At 37.7% G+C, this 15,014-nt stretch overlaps 1 protein-coding gene across 2 annotated transcripts in view; it reads left to right on the forward strand.

Moving 5' to 3' along the window:
* The window catches only part of ARFGEF1 (ARF guanine nucleotide exchange factor 1), a 134,747-nt gene that overhangs the window by 90,594 nt on the left and 29,139 nt on the right, over window positions 1-15,014 (forward strand). For both annotated transcript variants that reach the window (XM_082675324.1, XM_082675325.1), the window contains exons 18-23: window positions 262-433; window positions 2,394-2,545; window positions 6,354-6,482; window positions 7,373-7,531; window positions 7,781-7,931; window positions 14,322-14,412. In XM_082675324.1, coding sequence (XP_082531450.1) covers window positions 262-433; window positions 2,394-2,545; window positions 6,354-6,482; window positions 7,373-7,531; window positions 7,781-7,931; window positions 14,322-14,412 — 854 coding nt within the window. The remainder of the gene's footprint in view (window positions 1-261; window positions 434-2,393; window positions 2,546-6,353; window positions 6,483-7,372; window positions 7,532-7,780; window positions 7,932-14,321; window positions 14,413-15,014) is intronic.

The raw sequence follows: 15,014 nt of genomic DNA on the forward strand, positions 1-15,014 counted from the left end.
AAAAGCAAAGAATTTCATTATTCAGTCTCGCTGTTTTCTTATTACAGATTACTCACGCACTCCTCAGAGCAAGGTGAACTAGTATATTACCAGGATGGGTCTTTCCTACATTGTCCTTATTTTCTGTGACTTCCTTTTTTCATTTTAATGTCTGTTTTGTTGAGTATTTTCCACTTTCTATTCCTCAAAGTATTTATAAATTCTCTTATATGAGTATTTTTCTGTTAATTTTTAGGAATTATAATGGTTTTTCATTTCTAGGTTAAAAATAAAATGACAAAGGAACAGTACATTAAGATGAATAGAGGTATCAATGACAGTAAAGATCTTCCTGAAGAGTATCTATCAGCCATCTATAATGAAATAGCTGGAAAAAAGATATCAATGAAAGAAACAAAAGAACTAACAATCCCTACAAAATCAAGTAAACAAAGTAAGTGTCCAAATCAACTGAATTCTGATTGTTTTGGAGGAAAACTATGGGTTCTTGAAAGTGTTTTACTTAGAGTAGATCAAGTATTATTGTACTGAAAAGTATTATAATATACAGTGTGCTAATCTGATTGTGTTTTTTCCCGTATCCTGAAGAAAGATAGCACTGACCGGTGATAAATGGAAAGTGCTACATAATATGCATGGATTAGTGTGCACTTAATACACACTCGTCCATTTAGCAGTTAATATCAGCACATATTTGGAGATCAAAAGAGATTGATTGGTTAGGCAACCCCAAGAGTCAGATTTCAGCTCTCATTCTTTCTTACTGCCTCCTTGTCATCTACAAGCAACTTATTTCCATTGGTTCACCTATCATTACACATAAACAGAAGCTGGAAGTAGGGGTGATTCAAGGAGATGGGGAAGGTTAGGGTCATGGGGGAGCTCGTGGGGGTTGAAACTCACTACTTCAGATGCACCACAAGTTATAGCGCCGTGGCATTCCCAAATCTGACCGGCATCAGGAGCCAGCGGGGGGGGGGGGCCTAGCCCCATTCTCCACGTTCTGTGCATGTAGATGGTGGTGATTAAATTAGAGCTAAAATCTGACTGCAGGAATGAGGTGAGGGTAGTGGCTCAGTAATATAACATGGAAAGAGAACTCCTGCCTTTCTGAGCAACTTCCACTTGGAAGTGGAATCTCAAGCTTCATCTAAAAGAACAAATTGCAGTAGCAAAATTCTGTCAACAGGAGAGAATCGAAAAGGCCTGTGTGATATGTGTATTTCTAGAAGTTGATGAAGAATTATCAGATGAGAGTCAGAGGCTATGGAGATAATGTTAGAAGGAATAGTGGAGTATAAATGGCCTTATCTTTTGGGGAATATAGGGAATGATTCTAAGGAATTTTAATAAGTTCTCCCTCATTTTATAGAAGAGGGAACAAGTGCAGAGAGGTTAGGAAACTTAGAATCATAGAATCTGTGAGCTGAGTGCAATGTAAAAACTTTCACTAATTCTCTAGACCTAAAACCCAAAGAGTGGCAAAGCCACGTCTTGAACTCGGCATCCTTGGCTCTTACTGCAGTCCAGCACCAATCAGCAGTTTACTTGGTAGCGTTATTTGCTTCTACTTAAGAAATTAAGTATATTGATCAAGACTTCATTTTCACACCTAAGTAGATGCCAATTATCTGATTTCACTTTCTTCCTCACACCCGTATAGTAACATCTTCATACCCCTCATTCTCTGGCCTCTTCTCCATATGGTGGTAGGAAATCACTGAGCAGTGGGGTATGGGAAGGAGGTGATGGTGTGCTGAAATTCTGAAATCATCCCAAGTGTTAGGGCCACTGTTTTCTTGTCAGCTCAGGAGATCATTCAAGCCTGTGTCATGTGAGGATACCATTGCCTTTTACTAACCTCTCTTCTCTTCTAGACCATGTTTGGGCTGTTTCCCTAGTACTTTCATTGTGACAGATTTGTACCTACTCTCTTCCCTTTTCATAGATTTTCCATGTATCCCTGCCTCCTAGTTCAGGATATTTTTTTCTTTCATTTTTGAAATTCATATAACATAAAATTAACCATTTTGAAGTGAACAATTAGTGGTATTTACTACATTCACAGTGTTGTGTAACCGCCACCTCTGTATAGTTCCAAAACATTGCATCCCCCCAAAATAAAACCACGTATCCGTTAAGCAGTTTTTCCATGTTCCCTGCCTTTCCTCAGCCCCTGGCTGTCACCAGTCTGCTTTCTGCTTCTGTGGATTTACCTACTCTGGATATTTCATCTAAATGGAATCATACATTATGTGACCTTTTGTGTCTGGCTTCTTAGGACTATTTTGAGTTAGTATTCATTGGTAGTACTTATTATTTTATACTAAAACATCAAAATAGCATTCTTAAAGGCTTTACATTTTAAACGCTAATAGTGTTTGTTGTTTCAGATGTAGCCAGTGAAAAACAAAGAAGACTTCTGTATAACTTAGAAATGGAACAGATGGCCAAGACAGCTAAAGCACTCATGGAGGCCGTGAGCCACGTTCAAGCACCTTTCACAAGTGCGACACATTTGGAGCACGTGAGACCTATGTTTAAGGTAAGCGTTACTAAGAACTTGTTTGCAGTGTATATATTTATGTATACTGCTGTTCAGCATATTCTTTTTTTTTAATTATTTATTTAATTTTTTTATTTTTTGGCTGCATTGCGTCCTCATTGCTGTGCGCAGGCTTTCTCTAGTTGCGGCGAGCGGGGGCTACTCTTCGTTGTGGTGTACAGGCTTCTCATTGCAGTGGGTTCTCTTGTTGCGGAGCACGGGCTTTAGGCGCACGGGCTTCAGTAGTTGCAGCACGCGGGCTCAGTAGTTGTGGCTCACGGGTTCTAGAGTGCAGACTCAGTAGTTGTGGCACACGGGCTTAGTTGCTCCGTGGCATGTGGGATCTTCCCGGATCAGGGCTCAAACCCGTGTCCCCTGCATTGGCAGGTGGATTCTTAACCACTGCGCCACCAGGGAAGTCCTGTTCAGCATATTCTTAAGTTAAGGAAATACAGTGATATAGCCCATTAGTATACACCCAGAAGTGAAAGCCATATTATTTAGGAGATCGCAAATATAAAATTTTTCTTGAAGAGAATGAGAAAAGGTATGCATGATTAGCAATTAATAGGCGTGTGATCTTAAGAACAGAAAGCTCTTTGGAGAATTAAGCCTTGGCCTGGTTTCCTCTGTGTTCTATTTAGAGCTTTGGAGTTCCCTGAAATCTCAAAGCGATCTTGAGCCTCCTACTCTCTTTTAGTGCTCTGGCCCAGGAACTAAGCTGAAGGTTCTGAGTATTCCTGGGGCCCAGAAAGTAGAGTCAGGAACAAAAGGGAGCTTTCTTATGTTTATAGATCTAGTAAGAATGATTCTTACTGCTTCTTTAAAATATGATTTCCCATTCAGTCTTCATTTTCCTATTCTTTTTTTCTATCCTTTCTTCAAATTCCAGAAGGAGTAAGCAGTGCATCATAAGGATTGTAGGGAAGTGGAGGGGAGTCCAGTCAAGTTTGAGAAGGAAAAATGGGTTAAGTACATTTCTGTTTGTGACACAGTGTGGTTAGATGGACTGTGGAGGTTGAAGATTATAATTCGAGTTCTCATTCATAACTACATATGTGTATGGGTAGTAAAAGATGACTACAAGGTTTCAGCTCTAAAATTTTACAGTTCTACCTCTACTTCAAGGTCTGTGTGATAGTGACCTTTCTAAAAGTTGATGGAGAGTTACAGGACGCGAGCGGGGATGCTAGGGAGATAACGTTAGAAGGAACAGTGGAGTATAACTGGCCTTCCTTTTGGCATAATGTAGAAAGTGATGTCAAAATATAAGGTATACTTTCTCTTTATTATGAAATAAATTACAAAGCAGATTTTTGTTTTGTTTTGAATAATCTTATACCTTTATTTTGTTTTTCTTTTCAAATGTTTTTGGTAGACGGGAGGTGGAGGATGAAAAAACGAAAAGAATAAGGAACCAGCCATAATTGTACCACTCAGAAAAAATTTCTGTTAATATGTTTACATACTACTTTTTATCTTAAACAGTTGTGATCCTACTGTGTATAGAATTTTGTATCTTGCTGTTTCTCACATAAGTATTTTCCCATATCATTAAAAATTCTTCATAAATAGCTTTTATGATCTATTCTCTGGATTAGTTATCCTTTATTTAAACTAATCCTCTAAGCTAGAATTAAGAACCTTTCCTCTCACTGCCATTTCTACTGTAATTACCGTCTCCAGTTACTTTCATTTCTCACTCTTGTCACTGTAACATCCTCCTGACTAGTATCCTTATGTCTACTTTTGTGCTTCTCGTACCCACTTACAGAGGCCAGAATGTTTAAAATACAAAATGAACTGTCATCTTCTTCCTTAAAGCCATTCACTGACTTTGCAGCTATGATGAAACCTAGCACATCCCAAGGGTCTGTAGACCATGTGTGGTCTAGAGCTCCACCTTCCTTCAACCTCATCGCTAGAGTTCTTGTCTCTTACTGTGCTGCGGCCACACTGGTATTCTTTCCATTTCTAGAATGTCCTAAATTATTTTCTCTTCAGAGCATTCATATAAGCTGTGTCCTTTGTCTAGGATGCCTTTTCCTTCTTTGCCTGAGTAGTTTCTACTTTAAATGTTACTTTCTCAGAGAGTTCTGCCCTGGCCCCTCTAATCTAGATTAGGTCCCTTTTCATAACATGCTATACTCTTCCTTCATTGTATTTATAACAGTATGTATTTATACATTTATTTATTTTAAAACTGAATGGCTATTTCTTTACTAGACTTTAAGCTCCATGAGGCAAGGGACTCATCTGTTCTGTTGACTTTTCCCAATGTCTAGCACAATTCCTGGCTTGTAGTTAGTGCTCAGTAAATAAGCATTGGCTGAGTAAAGGAATAAATGAGAGATTCCTAGAATGTGATATAATATTAAGGGATGAAAACCTTATTAAGAACCTTTTTACATATCGCCAGATTGTATTCTATAGAGATTTATACATTTGAGGGGACAATTTCACTGTTCTCTGGATGTTATTTAGGTATAATTTGATAAGACAAGTCATTGTCTTTAATTTGCAGTGGGGTTAAACCTTTTGTCACAGGCTTAAGAACCTTATACTTCTCCTTGTATAAAATATTACAAAGGTTTCCAAATAGATGTGCTGTTTCTTCACTTATAATAGGATGTGTAATTTATTACTTTAATGTGGTGCTTTGTATTTTAAAGGTAGTGCACTTCCTATGCTTCCCACAGCATCTCTCTGTAGTGGCAGTCCAGGTATTAAAGGGGAAGAAATGAGGTTCAGAAAAAAAGAGGTTAAATAAGTAACAAGGCTAGGACTGGAAGTTAGTTACTGTGGCTTATATTCCTCTGTTTAGGAATTACACTTGTACTTCTAAACTTTCTGATGTTATAAGCAAAGCTTTGGGTGATTTTGTTTTTCTTAATAGTGCTAAAATTTTTTTAGATCGTTAAAAAATTCCAGTTGTCGTTTCCGTACCACACTGGTATAAACATTTTTCATCTGTATGGCTATACGGATATATAGTTTTGCTTCATTTTGACCTATCAAAAGCAGCGAATACTCTTGTATCAGACATTTCAAAGTTATACACACACATGCACACACCAGTATATACACATATGATTTGATATGAGGATTTTCAGTAGTCAGAGGTAGCTCTCTTTTTTTGTTTATTTTACATTACAATTTCACAAGGTATTCAGTTCTATTAAAATTTAGTGTTTGTTGGCTTTCATAGTCTGTAATCAAGATGTATTTTATTGAACTGTATTTTAAAATATTGTCCAACTAGGAACCAGAGATCGCTCGTGTTTCAAAGTAAAATATTTGACTACCAAAATAAAATAAATAAATAAGGCTAAATGGTGTCCACAGAGCAGGCTTAAAGAAAAGAGAGTAATGTAACTGTTACAAGTGGAAAATGGTTAAAAGGATTTCCTTGGAAATAAAATTAGTCCATGAAATATTTCAAGAGACACAGCTTACAGAGGGAGAGGAGTTCTGAAGTCAGGGGTAAAATTAATATAATTTATGAGTATTGACTATTCCCATTTTTCATTAATGTAAATAATTTATAGATGCTGTGCTTAAAATATGCCTAGTGTCCTCTCCCAAATTTATAATTTTGCTCTCCCGCTTATTTAAGCCCAGGCGGCATTACATAGTTTCTCCTTTGTCTAAGAAAGCTTTCCAAGTAACTATGCCAAGAAACTCATTGCTGTTTTTTTCAGAACTTCCTCAAATTGCCTGAAATCTGAGAAATGTTAATATAGTATTATCATAAAGTTTAATTATCACTTGATGTTTGTGATGTATTTCAAATTTTTAATCTTTGTAGTTGGCTTGGACCCCTTTTCTGGCTGCGTTCAGTGTGGGTCTACAAGACTGTGATGATACTGAAGTAGCCTCTCTTTGCCTGGAAGGTATAAGATGTGCAATCAGAATTGCATGCATTTTCAGCATTCAGGTAACAAAGAATTTTGCCTTTGTAGCCAGTCTGGAAAACGTAAATTACTTTTGTCATTACTACAGTTTAAATTATTTCTGGTGTTGAAATTATTAAAAATGAATTTCAAGTTTATAATGGAATTTAACTGTCTTCATGTTTACGTTTCCAAGAAGCTGTGACAGAACAGGGTAGTTCTTTATTGGTGTCTAAAATTCGTCATAATAACTTTGGTTTGCAGTTTTTTCTCTGTAGAATATTAGCTATGTACAGAGTTTCCTTAAGAGTTTGAATTCCTATATTGCAATTTGAATATCTTATCTGTGTTACATGTTTTTATTTATTGAATCATATATTTTTCACATTTTATATATATATATAACTTTACCTATCCTAAGAACAAGTTACCTTTAAGAGACCCAAGTATCTAGAACAATTTTTATGAAGACAGTCCCTTCTAGTAATTTATATGCTTTGTCTGATAATAAATTTTAGCCAATGCTTGCCTGCTTTCTTTTTAAAAACCCATTTCACATTTAATTATGAATGTTATAGCTTAAAAAGTAGTCTAGCTGTAGAGAAAAAATGAGCAAATTTATAAATCAGCTTTCTGCTAGTTCAGTCACTTGAAACATAAATGCTCAATGAATTTTTTTTTTTACTATATATATGAATTATTGTCACTAAAATCTTGTCTTGATTTGACACCTCCATTGCCTTTCAGTTTTAGAAATTCATCCTTTTCTGCTTCATTCATCTTAAAATTTAAAAAACTACAGTTTGAGGTATTATATGTAATTCATGACTTAGTTAACAACTTACTAAACAAGTAAACAGTTTGTCAGTAGGGAACTAGGGATTACCCTGTTGTGTTTACAACCATGTAAGTTTGCTTTTTCTCTTTTTCATAGCTGGAAAGAGATGCATATGTCCAGGCGCTAGCAAGATTTACCTTACTTACAGTGAGTTCTGGGATTACTGAAATGAAACAGAAGAACATTGACACAATTAAAACACTTATCACAGTGGCTCATACAGATGGAAATTATCTAGGAAATTCATGGCATGAGGTATAAGCACTTCCTTTATTTTCAGCTTTGCAATCTGGTTTATAAAATGATCTCATGCTAAACAGTATATCACTGACATGCTTAAGTGTTTGGGGAGAAAATTAATTTAGTATATTCAGGGTAAGTACATTTAGCTTTTTATAATGATTTATAATGTAGCCTATGTTTAAATCGTGATTGAGTATATTTAAATATTTTTGCGAACATTTGTAACATGGAATTTAAATTTTTTTCCTTTTTGTAATTAAGATTCTGAAGTGCATCAGTCAGTTGGAGCTTGCACAACTTATAGGAACTGGAGTGAAACCTCGGTACATTTCTGGAACAGTGCGAGGCAGAGAAGGATCTCTTACGGGAACAAAAGAGCAGGCTGCTGATGAATTTGTGGGTCTCGGGCTAGGTGAGAAGTTTTTGAATTACTTTTGTGAAGTATCAAAATTTATTTTTAACTTGCTCAATATAAGTAACTTTGTTGTAGCAATAAAACAGAATTAGAGGGATAAGATAAAGTGCCCTTTGACTAGCCTTATGAGGGGAAAGCAAGGTGACATTGTAAGTCTTTTTTGCCTGGTCTAGTTTCCAGTATTAAGTGACCGTTAGTCATAATCTCACAGTTGGTGGGAGAAAGGTTCAGTTTAAAATTACCAGCTTTTACCTAAAAAAGAATGAAATATTGCCATTTGCAGCAACATGAATGGACTGAGAATATTATATTTAGTGAAGTAAGTCAGACAGAGAAGGACAAATATTATATGATATCACTTACAGGTGGAATCTAAAAGATAATACAAATGAATCTGTATGCAAAACAGAAACAGACTCACAAACGTAGAAAACAAATTTATATTTACCAAAGGGAATAGGGAGGGGGGAAGGGAAAAATTAGGAATATGGGATTAACAGATACAAACTACTGTACATAAAATAGATAAGCAACAGGGATTTACTGCATGGTGCAAGGAACTATATTTAATATTTGTAATAACCTGTAATGGAAAATAATCTGAAAATCTATATAAAAAATTAACCAGCTTTTAAGACTAAGCAGATAACATTTATGAGTGAAGGCTTAAGATGGTAAATAGTTGGGGCAACTGGAGAAAGCATTTATATTCATATTTTTTAAAGGCGCTGTGCAGACATAACCAAACTCTTAATGCCAGTCTGGAAACTTTCCCATGGTTCCGCATGAACTCAGTATAGCCAGGACCTTCCAGATTTAACCCAGTAGAAAAAAAAGGAAGGTATTAGCAGAAATGGGTACAGAGGAACCAAAGACAATACATTTTTAGTCATAAATGGAAAGGGTTCCACCAGGGAAGAAGCCAAGTTTAGACTGTCTTTCACTTTGAATACTGTACTTCTGGGTTCGAATTCTTCCATATTTCTTCTTTACTGTGTGCAAGTTACTTTAATTCTCTGAGCTTCGGATTCCTCTTTTGCAAACTAATGGTAATATCTACTTACAGAGTTGTCAGGATTAAATAAAAATATATATAAGTGGACTTAGTACAGTGGCTGGTATATTAATTGTTCCTGGATTATTCTTTATCCATCCTCCCTACCTCACTTCCAACCAAGAAATCTAGAGACATGACTTAAAGAGAACAAGAAGGAATAAACCTGAGATCTAAGAATATTTACTATTTACCTTTTTTTTAAAAATAATGTTATTTATTTTTGGCTGCATTGGGCCTTCGTTGCTGCGCATGGGCTTTCTCTAGTTGCAGCGAGTAGAGGCTACTCTTTGTTGCCGTGTGCGGGCTTCTCATTGCAGTGGCGTCTCTTGGTGCGGAGCACGGGCTCTAGGTGCATGGGCTTCAGTAATTGCAGCTCGCAGGCTCAGTAGTTGTGGTACGCGGGCCCCAGAGCACACAGGCTTCAGTAGTTGTGACGTGTGAGCTCTAGAGCACAGCCTCAGTAGTTGTGGCACACAGGCTTAGTTGCTCCAGGGCATGTGGGATCTTCCCACACCAGGGATTGAACCTGTGTCTTCTCCATTGGCAGGTGGATTCTTAACCACTGCACCACTGGGGAAGTCCCACCATTTACCTTTTGAGGCTTTGTACTGTAACATTGTATTTCTGGACATTTCTATCTTTTCATGATTTAGTGATTTCTCTGTTGTTGCTTGCAATAAAAATTCTTAGGAAATTTAGAAGAATTTCAAGCTTGAAAAACAATCCATAGAGAAGGAAGTAAAGACGAGGACCATGTTGTGTGGCTTCAGGTTGGACTGGAACAGTTAGTTCCCAGTGGTAATCCAGCTGTGGCAGCCAGCAGTGCAGCCTGTACCTCACTTGTATCTTAGATTCTGTGATTCTGGGAGGTGTAGGTATAGACCCGATGACTTGGTGAGCCAGCTGCAGGATTTAGAACTGCCTGAGCACCTGCATGGTTGGTGACCTATGTAACCTGGAAGTAACCTGGAAGTCTGACTCAGACATTAGAACTATAATTGTTCCAGCAGGCAGAATGAGATACAAATGAAAAATATTTACAGGCAAGTGAAGTGAATGTGCATTGATTGATTCAGCAGCTTTTGAAAGCTGCTTTTTTTTTTTTCCAATAAGTCCTAGGGAGTGGAGGAAAGCCCAACCAAAGATAGTTGAGGTTGCCAGGGCTCAGTTTTGGCAAGTAACAGAAGTAGGTTACACTAAAAATAATATACCAGTGGAATATTTTATCTTCTATCAGTGTTAGTAAAAACAAGAGAAATAATAATTGCTGATAATACTTAGTGGTATACTTGATAATGAAGTAAAATTAATTTGATCACTGTGCTGCTGTGCTACTTAGGTTGCAAGGAGATGAGAAGAGCTGTCTTCTCCCTTCAGGAAAAGGGAATTTATATTAAAATATACACTTGGAATCTGGAAATGAGATAAAAATTCCAAGCTTCCAAGCCACTCAAGCGACCAGCCATACTCTTCCACCTCTCTTATGCTTTATATAGGCTTCCTCTTGTGTCGTCCACTTCTCTTTTCAGCTTGCTGCGTTCTCCACTCACTGCAAAGTGATCAGGTCTCTCAGATTTTAATCTGTGTCCTAGAGGGAGCCACTCTGTTGACGCGGCCCCTGTTGGGCAGAGCCCTCCCTTCAGCTTATCTCAGTGGTTAGTTCCCAGCTCGCCCAGTGTGGCAGATGTCCACCCTTCCAACTGTGCCCTGTCACCTGCTCAGACAAATGCTTTCTTCAGGATGCTGTGGTCAGAACTGAAGCTAGAAGAGGATGTGGTACAGATGACTGAGCTGGTTTAGTCTGTATATAATATGTTTTTTAAGAAATAAATTAATATCCTCCTTTATTAACAGCATCCATACTCCAGATATTCATGTAACCAGGTTAATGGGGCTGAGTGTATGTTTATCTGACTTTTCTTACTGCTGTGATACAAATCTGTACTTTCACTTTTTGGAAACATGGAACTTTTAGTTATTAAGAATACACACCATGGGACTTCCCTGGTGGCACAGTGGTTAAGAATCTGCCTGCCAGTGCAGGGGACACAGGTTCGAGCCCTGGCCCGAGAAGATCCCACGTGCCGTGGAGCATCGAAGCCCGTGTGCCACAACTACTGAGCCTGTGCTCTGGAGCCCGTGAGCCACAACTACTGAGCCCACGTGCCACAACTACTGAAGCCTGTGTGCCTAGAGCCCGTGCTCCGCAACAAGAGAAGCCACTGCAATGAGAAGCCTGCGCACTGCAACGAAGAGTAGCCCCTGCTCGCCACAACTGGAGAAAGCCCGGGCACAGTAACGAAGACGCAACACAGCCAAAAATAAATAAATAAATTTATTTTAAAAAGAAAGAAAGAAAAGAATACATAGCATATGATTATTAGGTTTGAATTATATGCATACTGTTCTTTTATGGTATATATTAAAGTTTAAAAATTCAGTTGCTTGGTCATATAAATCTTACGTGAATATCACAGCACCTACATCTTTGTTCTTAGTTAACCTAAATATTTGTGCTTTTGAATAATTTCTTTGGTAAAACTGAAATTATTAGCCTGTTACTTATACTGTTATACAGATGTTTGAAAGATTTTTTTTTATTTTATTTTATTTTAATTTCTGGCTGTCAGGTCCCCGCCGATGCATGCAGGCTCTCCCTAGCTGCGGTGAGCGGGAGCTACTCTTTGTTGTGGTGCGTGGGCTTCCCATTGCAGTGGCCTCTCCCGCTGCAGAGCACAGGCTCCAGACGTACGGGCCTCAGCAGCTGCGGCACACAGGCCCAGCCGCTCTGCGGCATGTGGGATCCCTCCGGACCAGGGCTCAAACCCGTGTCCCCTGCATTGGCAGGCGGACTCCCAACCACTGCACCACCAGGGAAGCCCTGAAAGATTTTATATATTTATGAAATTGGTTCTTGGATTGTTAGGCATTTTAAATATTCTTTAAGTAAGTTTATTATTAATGATCACAAATTATTATATCAATATTTAAATATAAAAGGTATAGAAATCTCTATAGGAAGGACATTCAGTTGACACACACAGTTATGTGGTGACTGGCATTATTTTTTCTCACAGATTTTTCTTCATTAAATTCCTGTAATGTGCTACATACCTCAGGTGTGGCTTGACACTATTTCTCTACCACCCCAGTTCTCTGTCACTTATTTCAGGCTGTCATCCTTGTTCACTTGTGTTATAGAAATAGACTCTTAATTTGTCTCCATGGCTCCAATAGCTCTGCCTGTTTCACTGTGTTCTACAGATATTACCAGAATTATTTTTCAGAAAATAGATTGGATCATGTCAATCTCCTAAAAGGTCTGATGGTTCCCTGTTCTCAAAAGTAGTGCATTAAACGTGACAGTCCAGGTTCTTCACATTCTATTTCTAGTCTGTTTTTCCAGCTTCATCTCCTACTGCTCGTCTTTCTCTCCTTCATTGTCCCCTGCCAGAATCATCCTCCATTATGGTTTCGCCCAAGTGTGTTGGAACATGACCTGCACGTGCATACTTCCATTACTTTATGTATGCTGCTCCTTCTTCCTGAATTGCTTTTTCTCCTTTCTTTCCCACATGATCATCCTTTTAGGCCTAACTTGAATTAATATTTTGTCATGTGAAGCCTTTCCATGAGCTAACACCGCATTCTCCCTTCCCCTGTCAAAATTAGTTCTGTTTAACAACACTTGTATTATATGTAATTAGTTCATTTCAGCCATGAAATAATTGTTATATTGTATTAAAGTTGGTTGTAGCCTGTCTCTCCTGGTAAATTGTTAGCCCTGTAGGACAGGGATCACATTCTTTTCACTTTGTTCAGTTCCCGGAATAGAATTTGAGTTCAGGTAGTTTAAATAACATTGTCTATTATGTTTGCATTCAAAAAGTCATTTATTGAGTGTCTAGGCAATCGAGTCAAGAAGTATTTGTTGAGCATTTGCTTTGGACTTAATATTGAGTAGAGGAATACAAAGAAAGTGTATGATTTGGTTCCTAATCTTGGAACTTTTTGTCTGGCTGAGAAGGCAACAGTAACACACCTAAAGTAATATAAATAAGAAACTAAATGGAAGAAATTCTGATTTGAGCAGTATTTATTTAAGTATAAACTTAAATACTTACAGAGGAAGGTGAAACAGTGGAGGGGAATCCTTCATTGAGAACTCAAATTTGGGTCTTGGTAGATAAATTTTAGGTAGTTGTGGGATGGCCTGAATAGAGACAGGTATTGGCAAGAATGTTGAAGGGAAAAAAAAGAATGTTGAAGGGAACTGCCTTAAGCTCTAGGCTGAAAAGTTTATACTTTGTCCTGAAAGTAATAGTAAGCAAAATGAAGGTGATGACTTAGGAAAATTAATCTCCAGGAGAAGAAAGGAGAGATTGAAGAGGGGGAAAATCAGCAAAAGGGAAAGCAGTGCGGGAACTGTTACATATAGTAATAGTCATCTGGGCCTGAAGTTACAATGGTCTAAACCGAGTAGGCATGAAAATGAATGAATCATATGAAAAACAGCCCAAAAGAAAGATTTAGTGAAAGTGGAGGAAGGGAAGGATATCAAAGATGATTGTAAGGTTAAGAGTTTGAAAACTGGGGAAACTGTTATTTTGCTACCTAACACATGGAACCAGTGTTGGGGGAAAAGATGAGTGATTCTTTTGAATAAGAGAATATTACAGCATACTGGTAGAATTTCCAGTAAACATTTGTAAATGGGACTGGAGAGTGCATTACAGGGGAGATCTAATTATCGATACATGGAATTGGTAATCCTCCTTAGTAGGTATCTTTTTTTTTTTGCGGTACGTGGGCCTCTCACTGTTGTGGCCTCTCCCGTTGTGGAGCACAGGCTCCTGACGCACAGGCTCAGCAGCCGTGGCTCACGGACGCGGCATGTGGGATCTTCCTGGACCGGGGCACGAACCCATGTCCCCTGCATCAGCAGGCGGACTCTCAACCACTGCGCCACCAGGGAAGCCCATTAGTAGATATCTTTGGAACTGGGGTTGGTGCTGTGTTTCTTAAACAGTGAGGGAAATTATTCCTAATGTCATTAATTTTGTGATCAAAATTCTCAGTGCCCCTAAGTTGTGTGATCTTTGCAAACACAGTTTGTGTCTCTAACCATGTCTGTATACCACTTAGTATATAGCTCAATAAGCACCTTTGGCCTTGATAAATGATCACTGATACCAAAAGAATCGCTTCCCCAAAGCTTGATTTCTTTCATTAGGAAAATAACTGATTTCAGAAATGTGTTTTAGAACTGAACGTGTGCTCTTCCGCTGAATGCTTTTCATACTGAAATGCCTCCCTTTCCTGTGTGGCAGTTGGAGGAAATGTGGACTGGAAGCAGATAGCAAGTATTCAGGAATCCATTGGAGAGACCAGTTCTCAGAGTGTTGTCGTTGCCGTAGATAGGTAAGGTGCTTGCTTTATTCCCTTCTCAGATGGACACTTTTAATTCTGTAGCACTTAGATGTATCTGCTCGTTAGTTAAAAGAGAAACGTTATTGCCAGGACATCTTCTCTTAAGTAATATAAGACTGTATTGTGATATGCTGTGATTTAAATGATGAAGTACCTATAATTTTGTTTTCAAATCGTAGAATATAGGAAGGAGATAAACAGTATGAAAATTTAAGTGATAGACATTAGTGCGCATTAGGGAAATTGTACCCTTGATGAGAAAAAACAAGGTTTTTTTTTTCTTTTTTAAAATTTCCTTTATAGAAAATGTACTCCCCTTATTATCCCTGTTTGAAAATAGAGTATAATTTGTCTTTTTGAGTGTATGATATAGTATTGAATTATGGGTGAAATGAAGGGGTTTGGTGGCAATTCTCATTATAAACTTCTTTGAATAGGATTTCAGAATTTGTATATTATATACATTACCAGATATTCCTCATTTTTAGTTTGTTTTCTAAAAGAAAATCTATACTATGGTTTATTTTACTATAGAATATTTAGTTTATTCTAGATTTTAAAAATTCCCAGTGTGTAAAACAATATCTAATGGG

This window comes from Grampus griseus (assembly GCF_964374135.1).
Source record: "Grampus griseus genome assembly, chromosome: 17".
Classification (NCBI taxonomy): Eukaryota; Metazoa; Chordata; class Mammalia; order Artiodactyla; family Delphinidae; genus Grampus; species Grampus griseus.